At 34.5% G+C, this 14,741-nt stretch overlaps 1 protein-coding gene across 1 annotated transcript in view; it reads left to right on the forward strand.

Moving 5' to 3' along the window:
* Positions 1-8,093, forward strand: part of disp3 (dispatched RND transporter family member 3) — a 77,974-nt gene extending 69,881 nt beyond the window's left edge. Inside the window, exons 18-20 of the mRNA XM_073819173.1 lie at positions 107-220; positions 2,844-3,019; positions 5,626-8,093. Of these exons, the coding sequence (XP_073675274.1) occupies positions 107-220; positions 2,844-3,019; positions 5,626-5,970 (635 nt within the window). The 3' untranslated portion in view covers positions 5,971-8,093. The remainder of the gene's footprint in view (positions 1-106; positions 221-2,843; positions 3,020-5,625) is intronic.
* Positions 8,094-14,741: the final 6,648 nt, after the last annotated feature.

The raw sequence follows: 14,741 nt of genomic DNA on the forward strand, positions 1-14,741 counted from the left end.
ACTTCACTCTCAACAACGGACACGAATGAATCTGCAGTCAGATTCTCTATTTATGTTGCATTAAGCCTCTCTGAACTGCTTTTTATGCTCTACCCATTGACTGTAGGTGTGGAGAGCGCCCTCTACAGTCTGCTGCTGTCACTTGCAATTTGCATCGCATCAGTGGCTGTGTTTACTGCTCATCCGCTTCTGCTGCTGCCAATCCTGCTGAGCATTCTGGGTATGTCATACATAACACTGAATCATTGCGCACAATATTAACCATTAATGTTATATATATAGTGAACATCAAGTGTTAATTTCATGTTAATTTAAAAAAAAAAGAGTGCACAAAGAAAATGTTATTATGCATAATAAATGTTATAACAGTGATTTAAATTTGTTTGCATAGTGATATTATTTTTAAATTAATATATGATAGATTTTGCACCAAAATTAACATTATTGTTGTGTGAAAAATAAATAAATATATATACATTTTTAAATATTTATACATAATGTAGCATTTGTTAGGAATTAAACTTAATGAAGTAATAAATCATGGTTTAAAAATAATAAAACTACTGCCTTTTTATCAGTGTTGCTGACTCATTAAGTAGATAAACAAGTAAATAGTGTGAATAAATAAATGAATGAAGTTAAAATAAAATGAAAATTAAATATACAAATATTACAAAACCTTTACAACAAAAAAACTTTAATAAAAAAGACAGATGTTGCTTTGGCAAATAACTGAAATACATTAAAATTTAGGTACTAAAATTACTAAAAGTAAAATAGAAATAAAAGCTAAATAGAAATATAAAAAAGTGTTATTATTTATTTAGTACTTATTTTTTAATTAAAATAATTAAAATCATTATTGTGGTGCCAAACATGTATTATTTTTTTATGTATTATTTAATTATAATGTAGCATTTTTGTTAATTTTTATACATAGCGTAGCATTTGTACTGAAATAAATTGTATTAAAATTTACTTTTAGTGTTGTTTATGTTAACTAAAACTATGTTAATTAATAAATAAATAAAGTTGAAAAAATGACAAACATTGCAAAACATAAAGAAAGGATAGATGTTTCCTTGGCAAATAAATAAAATAAATTTAATTTTAAGTACTACAATACTAAGTGTAAAACATAAATAAATAGATTAAAAACATTTCATTTTATTAGATTTTATTTAGCTTTCATTTATGTATTTATTTAAAATAATTCATTTTGTCACAAAATTAACAGTATTGTTGTGCCAAAATGATTTAAATTTGGTATATTTAATCATAATTTAGCATTTTTAATATTTATAAATAATCTAGCATTTTTACTGAAATTTATTGCAATAATTATTTTTTATTTTAATAATGCCTTCCTGTCAGTGTTGTTTATGTTAACTAAAACTATTAAAAATCTTAAAAAATAATAATAATAAATACAATAAAATATAAAAATAAATGTTACAAACATTACAAAACATTTAAAAACAACGTTAGCAAATTTACAGATGTTGCCTTGGCAAGTAAGTGAAATAAAATTTATTTAAATTTATATACTAACATTACTAAAAGTAAAATTGTCACAAGGAGGGTCAGAGACGTGCGGATCCATTTGCAGCATTTATTTGATACAAAACAAACACAAAGGGGCAGGCAGAAATCGTGGTCAAAACAGGCAGAAAGGTCGGGGCTGGCAGCGAGAATCAAAACACGGGAAGGAGTCCAGGAATCAAAAACACAGGAAATCAAACACGGGAATAAACGCTCGGAAATAATGACCAGAAGGAACAATAAGACTTCGCCAGGTGGCTGTGTGTGTGAGTGGCTTAAATGCAGTCAGTGTGATGAGGTGCAGCTGTGAGCGGTAATCAGTAAAGTGAGAGCAGGTGAATGCAGTGATTGGTGCAGTGGCTTGTGGGGGCTGAAGTCCATGAAGTGTAGTGCAAGTGTTAGTGATGACAGGACGACTCAAATCGTGACAAAAATAGAAATAAATTAAAGTTAAATAGAAATATACAAAAATAAAAACTAAGAAAATGACACAAGCGAATAACAAATTTACTTTAATATAAAAACTGAACATTTAAAAAGCCAGTTCAAAATATTAATAAATGTAATAATGTATAAATAATACAAAAGAATGCTGATTACTAATGAGAGTCATTGAGAGAATATTGAGATAAAAAAAAGGCATGCATTGGATACACAAAAAATGTCTTACAATTGTTTAATATTTTTTAGGTAATAATTTATTGTTATTTTTGCATGCAGTTTGACTTGGACATGTTTGTATAAGTGTCACTCTGTAATTTACTGTAAACCCTTGAAATAGTTTACCACCATTTATTACAGACAACTAATTTTCATCGAGGATACTTAAATGCATTGTCTCCCGTTGGACGGTGCCATCAAATGCCTGTTTCAGCCATTCTGTTGAAATTTAATTGACTCATGTAATATGTCCTGACGGTGAAAATCATTGCCTTTGAAATGTGCAGCTCTATTCCCATCTCATTTATATGTTAATACAATATGCCAGACATGACCGTAATTTAACTCGCTTTCAACCGGGAATATTATCACTACAAGTGATTACTCAGACTGAACGAATATACAAATTATGCGAAATGAAAGGAGACTCGGAAAATCATCCCACTCCTACGTGTCCAACTAAACAAGGAAATAGATTTCAGAAATGTGCAACGATGCTTGAATTCAAGTAGAGGAAGGAATAATAATAACCGAATGAAAAAAAGGACTTGAAAAGGACAAAACGGAGTGTTTTTGAGCAGTGGGATCCTGAAATGGGACTCTAAACAAGTAATAACTCTTGACGTGATGTGTGTTGGCAGGCATGGTGTGTCTGGTGGTGGCGGTCATGTACTGGCTGGGATGGGAGATGGGTGCAGTCGAAGCCATCTCTCTCTCCATATTAGTGGGCTCTTCAGTGGACTATTGCCTTCATCTAGTGGAGGGATATTTACTAGCAGGGGACACTGACACCTCAGGACTGGCTAATCACAGTTCGGTATGATTTACATTTATCTATTAGTGTCGAAATCTCCTGCGATGCTAAAATGAAAAGATTGTTCCTGACTGTTTTCATGGTATGTTCATTGGTTATGTTTTGGCTTTGTAATGCTGAAGATTTGTTGGATCCCAGGTAGGGCCATCATTTAAGCTGTTCAGATGCTGTTTTTTCCTCCAGCATTGTGCCCTAGAGCAAAGCGCTGAATGCTGGGACGCTGCAGGGAACTCATTTAAACCGACTGTAAACTGCCCTGGATAAAACAGCATCTCCTAAATAAAAAACCAAAACAAGTTCATGCTCTCAGTAGTGTGCATCAGGTATCATTCTATATGGGGAATGTAATGAAGCCCTGTATAAATAATGGATTATAATGGTATTCTTGTTGCATTATATTATAACACATTAATAATACATCCATTGTAATACATTCAAATAAAGCAATTCATTTCTGCAGTTAAAATGGTTAAAGGAAATATATTGAGAAAAACAACACCACTAAATACTAACTTAAAGTGCATTTTAATAATAGATTGTAATTGCATTCTTGATGCATTATATTACAGAATCTCACAAAAGTGAGTACACCCCTCATTTCAGCAACCCTTTTAGTATATCTTCTCAAGGGACAATACAATAGAAATGAAACTTGGATATATTTTAGAGTAGTCAATGTGCAGCTTGTATAGCAGTGTATATTTACTGTCCTCTGAAAATAACTCAACATACAGCCATTATTCTCAAAATAGCTGGCAACAAAAGTGAGTACACCCTAAGTGATGTTGTTTAACCATGCAAAGCCACATGTCCTATTAATCATGTTTATGTTTTTATCTGCTTGACAGGACCATACAACGTTGTGTATCTTGTATTACAGCAGTTAAAATTTGGTGCTTTAAGTACAATTCTCTCATACTGACCACTGGATGTTCAACATGGCATCTCATGGCAAAGAACTCTCTGAGGATTTGAATTAGAATTGTTGATCTCCACAAAGATGGCCAAGACTATTAGAGGTTCAGTAACACCCTGAAACTGGGTTACACTACAGTGGTCAGAGTTACACTACAGTGGTCAGAGTTACACTACAGTGGTCTGGGTCATAAAGGGGTTTTCAAGATGGGTTCCATTTGGAACAGGGCTTGAAAGAGTCAATCAACGAAGTTGAGCACTCGTTCTGTGTGTCAGGTCCAGAACCTGGCTTCATAAAACAGATGCATGAGTGCTGCCAGCATTGCTTTAAAGGTTGCAGAAGTAGAAGGTCAGCTTGTCAGTGCTCAGACCATACGCTGCACACTGCAACAAGTCGGTTTGCATAGGCATCGTTCCAGAAGAAAGCCTCATCTGAAGCTGGCTCACAAGAAAGCCTGCAAACAGTTTGCTGAAGACAACCTGTCTAAGAGCATTAATTACTGGAACCATGTCCTATAAGATATATATATGAGACTATAAGATAAACTTGTTTGGCTCAGATGGTGTCCAGCATGTGTGGTGATGCCCTGGTGAGGAGTACCAAGAAAATTGTGTCTACAGTCAAGCATGGTGGTGGTAGCATCATGCTCTAGCTCTGGTCAGTTCCATGCCCAGGATGATTAAGGCTGTGCCAGATAACAATGGTGCTAACACTAAAAATTGACACTTTGGACAAGTTCACTTAGGGTGTACTCACTTTTGTTGTCAGCTATTTTGACAATATTGGCTGTATGTTGAGTTATTTTCAGAGGACAGATCTATACTGCTATTCAAGCTGCACATTGATTACTCTAAAATATATCCAAGTTTCATTTCTATAGTATTTTCAGCTAGAGAAAATCTGATGAATGACTATAACATAACATATATATTTTCATAAACAAAAAAAGTTGTGACGTATTGTCAAGTATGGTGACCCATACTCGAAAATTGTCCCTCTGCATTTAACCCATCCAAGTGCACACACACAGCAGTGAGAAGTGAACAAACACACACTGTGAACACACTGGAGCAGTGGGCAGCCATTGCTCCAGCGCCCGGGGAGCAACTGGGGGTTCAGTGCCTTGCTCAAGGGCACTTTAGTCATGGTATTGAAGGTGGAAAGAGCGCTGTTCATTCACACTCCCCACCTTCAATTCCTGCCGGTGTGGGAATCGAACCAGCAACCTTTAGATAGATAGAAATAGATAAAACTGTCTAAAACAAGAAGCTGTGTAAACATGAACAGTAATCCTCTTTGACTGCAGTGTTGTGAAGCAAACCTGCTGTTTCTGAGCGCAGACCCAGTGACGAAGAGAAATGTCAGCATACTGATGAGATAAACACGTCTGATCCTCATGAAGCTTGGGGAGAGGAATCAGAATGCAGAATATATCAGGAATGCAGAATATATCTGTGAATTTAACCGCTGAAACAGATCAACAGTCACAATGAATAAACTGTAACGTGATGGGCAATTCACGCTTCATTTAAACGATAGTAAGATCTATCAAACAAGCCAAATCAATTTGAAAACAAGCCACCAAAGTAAGAGTACAGAAGCAGAAAAGCAGGCAAGTGAGTTTTTTTCCTCACGTGAGGCGAATGATAATATGAGTTTTCACGCGTGTCATTCCCTCTGCTTCGGCTTACAGGAGTCCTCCATCAAACGGCAGCTACGGACTCTTGAAGCAGCCAATCACGTGGGCGTTGCTATAGTTTCCAGTGCCGTCACAACGGTGATTTCAACCATTCCGCTCTTTTTTTGTGTCATCGTGCCTTTTGCCAAGTTTGGTCAGATTGTGGCCATCAACACAGCCATTTCCATCGCCTTCACACTCACCGTCACCACTGCGCTGCTGGCCACAATGGGACCCAGCGACTTCACCCGTCCTCCCAGAGCCGTGCTCAAAGCCGCTGTGGTGGTCCTGATAATGGGGGTCTGTGGAGGTCTGCTGTGGTGGACCGGATTACAGTTCGCTCCGGACACACTGATCTGAATCACAGCGAATCCCTTCTTCAACCAGGTGGATTTCAAGTGAGCGACTAATTATTTGTGAACCCTTTGGGAAGGAGGTTTGGAAAAATGAAGTATTTAAAATATATGGCACACTGTTAGAAATTAGAAAACCCAGTTTGTGAATAGTTAACAGTCTGCATGAAGGTAGCAAGTCCTGAGCGACGTGGGAAATGATGTCAGACACATTTACAGTTGGTGAATAACTCTGTCTTTACTATCAAGAATCACTCTGTCAGGGACTTGTGTTTCATGTTAATGTATGACTAAAAGAGCTGACTATTCTTCAGTGTTTGGTATTTTATTCACAAGCTGGACTGAAGTGACTCGGAGGCGACTTGAAGACATGTCTTGCTTTTGGTTCAAGTGTGACGAGACCCTGAAAGTCTCAGAAGAGGAGAACATGAATTCTGTGAATTCATCTCTTGTGTGACAGCAGGACAACACTGAAGGAGAAAGAAAGTCTAAGACGAAGCTACTTTTTCAACGTCCTTGAAGGATGTTGTGACACAATTGGTGTTTTATGCCGAAGTTAATTAGTTGATTTCCAAATCCAGAAGGCCTACTTTTAAAGGGATAGTTCACCCAAAAATTACATTTTGATGATTATCTGCTTACCCCTAGGGTATCCAAGATGTAGGTGACTTTGTTTCTTCAGTAGAACACAAACAAAGATTTTTAATTCAAACTGTTGCAGTCTGTTGGTCATATTATGGCAGTCAATGGGTACCAAATCTTTGAGAGTAAAAATACATACACAGACAAAACCGAATTAAACCCTGCAGCTCCTGATGATACATTGAGATCTTAAGACAAAAAATGATTGTTCTGTGCAAGAAACTGAACAGTATTTATATCATTATTTACCTCTGATCCATTGCAACGTTCAACTGTCTTGAGCGTGTTCACAACAGCTGGCACATGCTGAAGCGTTCTGTCGCGCATATACATCACTCATTGTTTATACATCACAGTGCATGGGTCTACTCAAAATGGTAATTACTGGTGCTTATCCTGATTCTGGCAACTGATTAAAAACTAAAAGATTACGCTACCTTGTGCGAACTCATCTGGGAGTGTTGACTTTTCACAGACTACTACACAGACCGATCGTTTTGTGTCTTAACACCTCAATGTATCGTCACAAGCCACAGGGTTTAATTTGGTTTTGTCTGTGTATGTTTTTTGACTCTCAAAGCTGTGACCGCCACTATATGACTGACAGACTGCAACGGTTTGAGTTAAAAATCTTCGTTTGTGTTCTACTGAAGAAACAAATTCACCTACATCTTGGATGCCCTGGGTGTAAGCAGATAAACATCAAATTTTCATTTTTGGGTGAACTATCCCTTTTTATTTTGGTTGAAGTCAACATGAAATAACATTCACAATTCAGTGATTTAATTCAATACAGGATATAAGAATACAAAGGTCAATGGGATTTTGGTTTTATCCAACTCAATCTCATGAGAAAAACATTGGTTATTTGTACAATGTGATTCATATAAAAACTTGTGACTTTTTAAAAAAAAGTTCCAAAACTTGATCGTCACTGGAGCTTAAGCGGATTGTACACATTCTCCAATTCACCAAGATGTAAAATAGTTACGAATTGCCATGAGACTGTCATTTTATCAATTGGGAATTTATACATTTTAGTAAAAAGTCATGTTCACCCAAAAAGTATTGAAAAGTATCACTTTGTCTTCAGATGAAATGATTTTTAAAAAAGCGGGGTTAACTACAACAGTCAGTCAATACTAATATTTTAATAAAAAATAAATTCAAATAAATTCAAAATATTAATAAATACTACAATAGTGTATATATAATAATATATACACACACACACATTACTGCTCAAAAGTTTGGGATCAGTAAGATTTGTAATATATTTTACATTTTCTAATGCTCATCAAGGCTGCATATATTTGATCAAAAATACAGAAAAAAATGATATTGTGAAATATGATTACATTGTGAAATAATGTTCTTCTATTGTAATTCAGAAATCATTCTAATACTGTTGTGAAACAGTTGTGTTGCTTTTTTTGGAAACTGTGATACATTTTTAGGATTCTTTGATGAATAAAAAGGTAAAAAGAACAGCATTTATTTAAAATAGAAATCTTGTCTAACGATATACGCTACTGTTCAAAAGTTTGGGGTCAGTATTTTTTATTTTTTTAAAGAAATTATTACTTTGATTCAGCAAGGGTGTGTTAAATTGATAAAAAAAAGTGATAGCAAAAACTTATATTGTTAGAAAATATGTATTTTGGGATAGTTTTTTTTTTCACTTTTTATTCAAAGAAATCTGAAACCAGTATCACAGGTTTCAAAAAAATATAAAGTGGCAGCATAACTGTTGCCAGTATTGTTAATTTTAATAATAAATCAGCTTTGCATTACACCTAAAAACATATATTTCAATGTATATTAAAATAATAATAATAAATAAACATTTTAATATTGTAATAACACTTACACTTGCAGTATTATTATTTTTTTTTGATCAAATAAATGCAGTCTTGATGAGCATAAGACACTTCTTTAAAAAACATTTCAAGATCCCAAACTTTTGAACAGCAGTGTGTGTGTGTGTGTGTGTATATATATATATATATATATATATATATATATATATATATATATATATATATATATATATGTTCAGTTTTTTAACTATTTTACATATTTGTGAATTGGTGTTCAATTCTTTGAATTTTAATTGTGCGAAAATGTAACATTTTTAGAACATTAAGGTCCACCCCTAACCTAACCCTAACCTTCAGAGGGATGTAAGCAGGTCATAGGAAAATGTATCTATTACCAAATTTATACAAAGTAGATGGAAATTCGCCAAAACGTAATATAATAACAAATTAACAATTGAGTGTGTTGTTATTTGTAATATCATACTAGGACTAGAACAATATGATCCATTTCCTGATTTCATGTTGACTTTACGGAACACAACAGCTAATATTTTCCTAGAGCAGGGTCGGCCAACTTTGGTCCTGCAGAGTTTAGCTCCAATCCTAATCAAACACACATGCCTGTAGCTTTCTACCCCTACCAAAAAGAAGTATACTTCAAGTTTATTTTATTAAGTATACTTAAGTAAAGTTCAAGTATATTTTTTAAGTATACTTTGTGTAGTAAGTATAAAAATATCAGTGTACTAGTAGTATACTTTTAAGTGTACTATTTCAATACTCCTTGTGACTAATTGGCCCAATACTTTTTAGTATAAATTTAAGGATAACAGTAGTAAACCTTGAGTACACAACTAGTTTACATCTGTTTTCAGTTTGTACTGCAAGTATACTACAAGTGAACTTGATAGTTTACTAATTAAATACTTTTTATGCATTTTTAGTATACTTTGAAGTATAATCTCAGTAAACTACTAGTTTAGTAGTTTTATACTGCAAGTAAACTTGTTTTTTCTGAACTGAACTTTACATCATACTTTAAGTATTCATTTGTATATATTTTGATATATGAATATCAGAACATACAAAAGAATCAAAAGAAAAAACAGGGTATCTGCTTGTAAACAAAAATTCTTAGCTTTATAAACACTTGAATATAGTGGGTATGTTTCACAGATAATAAATAAATAAGCTTGACAGTAATAATTACCTCTTCATGGGTCGACATTTTATTCCATAACGTTACACATTATTACATATCTATGGTTTTGATGCTGTTTTATGTCTGACTATTGTGTTAGATTACATCTGGAAGCATCTGTTATTTCGGTTTCTTCTTCACTTGTGTTTTTGGAAATTCTGTACAGAAGATGTGCAATAGCGCCCCTAGCGTATAACAATGAAAACACAGATTCTCAAAGCACAAGTACAGCTTAAATATACTTTTTCTAAGTATAAGTCAAGTGTGCTTAAAAGTAATTTTAAGTATATTTCTGAGAAGTATGTTTACAGGATAATAAAAGTAGACTTTCTCTTTTAAAGTTTAAAAGAAGTATACAAATAGTGCACTTGAATAAACTTCTTTTTCGTAAGGGTAGTGACCCTGAAGATATTGATTAGCTTGTTCAGGTGTGTTTGATTAGAGTTGGAGTTAAACTCTGCAGGACAGTGGCCCCCAGGACCACCGCTGCTGGTCCAAAACCAATGAAGAGGGTTGCAGCACCGATCATACTGATAAGGGCACTTAAGTGTATTTAAGAAGTAAATGTGTTAAAAAGATCTTTGTTTTTTGTCTGTAAATTGTTAAGGGTATTGTCTGGAAACCACGGTGAATTTCATGCTGGCTTTTGTAAGATTCTAGTGAAACAAGCATTGAGTTCTTCTGAGTAAAGTTGTGCTTCTGATGTGGTTTGTTAAAATTCCCAGTGAAACCACTGTTTGCTTTTGTGTTTCTGCACACGTATCCACTTAACCCTGTGTCTTTATCTTTTTTTTTTTTTGACTGTTGCCATTTATCTATCTTTCAAAACATATACACACAAAAAGTTACAACATGCGGCCTTCATTTGGCTTGATCATTTTGACCCTTTAACCAGCAGTCTGGAAATAATCCAGCACTTCAGCAGCAATCCACTTTCAGCCACAGACACTCGCTGTCCTCCTAAAAGCTCTCTGCTGCGCTCCAATGCGCTCTGCATGCAGGAATTCAGCTCACCTTCACAGCTCTTGCTGCTTCTCTTTGATATTCATGTTAAGGACTGACTGGAATATTCAAGAGGAATATTCACACATTAAGTCACACAGAATACATGCTGGCAGCAGTGGGTGAATCTCACTGACAAATGTACAGGTCATATTTCACCTCAAAATCATTCTGTGTTTTGCATCAAGAAAAAAAAAAAACTTGTTATAATTTAAGCACATTTCACTCCCCAAAATTCTATATACATAATACAAAATAACAAAAATCGGGTTGAGTACTTGTTAGATACATTTTCTAATTTATTGTAAAGTTTTATATGCCTATTTTATATACATATTTTATATGATTACAAAAAATACCCACTTTACATTAGGTGGCCTTAACTACTATGTACTTACATTTAAATTAGTAATTTGGTACAATGTACTTATTGTGTACATACATGTTTTAACATTGTACTTATATTTTTTCAAAACCTATATGTAATTACGTTTGTAATTAATTTCTGTAATTACCACTGTTGACCCATCCCTTACACCCTAACCCACCCTTAAACCTACCTATAACCCCAAACCTGTCCCTAAATCTTACCCATATCCCACCTTAATAGAAGCAAAAGTGTTTTGCAATGCAATATGACGCATTAAGTACATTGTACTTATTTTTTTATGTAAGTACAAGTAGTTAAGGCCACCTAATATAAAGTGTGACCAAAAAGTATTTTACTACAACAAGTGATTAGAAATATACAATTTAAATATATAACTTATTCACTTCAAAGTTATAGGCTTCTGAAAATGGTTAAATGTGCATTATTTTCTTTATGCAAAACACATGACCTCAAGTTAGTTTTGGGGTTAAATATGTCTCTGGCATTTCTTGACTGTTTCAGCAAGATTCACCCCCAAATGACTTAAGATAGAGCTAAAATGATTATTTATGGATATATCCAGGATGCGATTTGCCGGGGGGATTTCCCCTCTCTGGTCCTGATCATTTGAAGCCGCTCCTATGTCTCGATCTATATCAAATTATTTGCGATACATGCTTTGAATCAAATGATTCTCTGAATCAAATGATTCACCATATGCGTGTTGAAGTTCCATTCTGAATCAAATAATTCACCATACATGCGTTGAAGTCCCGTTCTGAATCAAATGATTTGCAGTACATGCACTGAAGTCCCGTTCTGAATCAAATGATTCACCATACATGCTATGAAGTTGCTTTTGAAGTCCCGTTCTGATTCAAATGATTCGCCATACGCACATTGAAGTCCCGTTCTGAATCAAATGATTTGCCATACGTGCTTTGAATCAAATAATTATCTGAATCAAATGATTCACCATACCACTTTGAAGTTGCGTTTTGAATCAAATGATTCGTGAAACGTGCATTAAAGTCCTATTATGAATCAAATTATTTGTGATATGCACTTTGAAGTTCCATTCTAAATCAAAGCGCTTTAAAGTTGCGTTTTGAATCAAATGATACACGAAACATGCATTGAAGTCTGGTTCTGAATCAAATGATTTGCGATACGTGCTTTGAAGTCCCGTTCTGAATCAAATGATTTGCCATACACGCTTTGAAGTTGCATTTTGAATCGAATGATTCGCGGAATGTGCATTAAAGTCCTGTTATGAATCAAATTATTTGCGATATGCGCATTGAAGTTCCGTTCTGAATCAGATGATTTGCCATACGTGCTTTGAAGTTGCGTTTTAAATCAAATGATTTGCGATATGCACATTAAAGTCCCGTTCTGAATCAAATGATTCGCCATACACGCTTTGAAGTTGCGTTTTGAATCAAATGATTCGCAAAATGTGCATTAAAGTCCCGTTATGAATCAAATGATTCGCCATACACGCTTTGAAGTTGCGTTTTGAATCAAATGATTTGCGATATGCACATTAAAGTCCCGTTCTGAATCAAATGATTCACCATACACGCTTTGAAGTTGCGTTATGAATCAAATGATTCGCGAAACATGCATTGAAGTCTGGTTCTGAATCAAATGATTTGCGATACGTGCTTTGAAGTTGCGTTTTGAATCAAATGATTCGCGAAATGTGCATTAAAGTCCCGTTATGAATCAAATTATTTGCGATATGCACATTGAAGTCCTGTTCTGAATCAAATGATTCGCCATACACGCTTTGAAGTTGCGTTTTGAATCAAATGATTTGTGAAACGTGCATTAAAGTCCCATTATGAATCAAATTATTTGTGATATGCGCATTGAAGTCCTGTTCTGAATCAAATGATTCGCCATACACGCTTTGAAGTTGCGTTTTGAATCAAATGATTCGTGAAACGTGCATTAAAGTCCCGTTATGAATCAAATTATTTGTGATATGCACTTTGAAGTTCCATTCTAAATCAAAGCACTTTAAAGTTGCGTTTTGAATCAAATGATACACAAAACATGCATTGAAGTCTGGTTCTGAATCAAATGATTTGCGATATGCGCATTGAAGTCCTGTTCTGAATCAAATGATTCGCCATACACGCTTTGAAGTTGTGTTTTAAATCAAATGATTTGTGAAACGTGCATTAAAGTCCCATTATGAATCAAATTATTTGTGATATGCGCATTGAAGTCCTGTTCTGAATCAAATGATACGCCATACACGCTTTGAAGTTGTGTTTTGAATCAAATGATTCGTGAAACGTGCATTAATGTCCCTTTATGAATCAAATTATTTGTGATATGCACTTTGAAGTTCCATTCTGAATCAAATGATTCACAAAACATGCATTGAAGTCTGGTTCTGAATCAAATGATACGCCATACGCACTTTGAATCAAATGATTCTCTGAATCAAATGATTTGCCACAAGCGCTTTGAAGTTGCGTTTTGAATCAGATGATTCGCGAAACATACATTAAAGTACCGCTCTGAATCAAATGATCCGCGATACGCGCATTGAAGTTCCGTTCTGAATCAGATGATTTGCCATACACACTTTGAAGTTGCGTTTTAAATCAAATGATTTGCGATATGCGCTTTGAAGTTGCATTTTGTATCGAATCGTTCACCATTCGCACTTTTAAGTCCCGTTCTGAATCAAATGGTTCACCATTGCGCTTTGAATAAAATGATTTGCGAAACGCGCTTTGAATTCCCGTTCTGAATCAAATGATTTGCCATACATGCATTGAAGATCAGTTCTGAATCAAATGGTTCACGATACACGCTTTGAAGTTCTGTTCTGAATCAAATGATTCGCTATACATGCTTTGAAGTTGAATTTTGTATCAAATGATTCGCAATACGTGCATTGAAGTCTCATTCTGAATCAAATGATTCGCGATCCAATCATTTTGCGATGCAGTGCTTTACTGAGTTTCAAAAGGCTTCTTTGATACTTTGCTCACTTTCTCTATATAATTTGTTGTTTGAAATGAAATCATCACAATTAATAGGCCTAACAATGTTTTTTTTATTAAATTGTGATCACGTTCGTTTTCGTCGTATTAAAAACATTTCATGACGTGACACTCACTATCTGGTACTTGCCTTAAAAGAGGGGTATATAATGTGCATTGTTAACAGATTACACTACAAGTTTGGTCAGCCTCTGCCTATGGTGAGAGAAAAAAGTTTTTAAAAGCATCCCTCATCTGCTTTTTTCACAAATTGCACCTTGGATATATCAGTCATAGGTAACATTCACATTACAATAATCAAATCAAAAATACACAGATTTATACCTCAATTTACAATCAGCAACCATTATCTTATATTTCCCACTACATTTTTAACTATATTCAATATGCATTTTCATTGGCAGGAGTTTTCTCACCAACTTCAAAATTATTACAACACTTGCTTGACTTTATTTAGCTCTTCCCATCAATTCTGCTTAATTTTTAATGTTGGAAACGGTAGATAGGCATTAATAATGCACTGTGGTGACCATTCATAATTGATGATCTGTTATATAGCAAATTCAATACCGATATGTGGTTTATTTAGAAATCCACAGTCATCAAGATGAGCGGGAGAGCAGGAGAGAACTGCATCCTCAATGTGAGCTCAAGACCTTGAAACATAGGACTTTTCCTTTCAATGTTCAGCTTATAGATTACAAACACCAGTTATAT

The sequence above is a fragment of the Garra rufa genome, chromosome 15, assembly GCF_049309525.1.
Source record: "Garra rufa chromosome 15, GarRuf1.0, whole genome shotgun sequence".
NCBI lineage: Eukaryota > Metazoa > Chordata > Actinopteri > Cypriniformes > Cyprinidae > Garra > Garra rufa.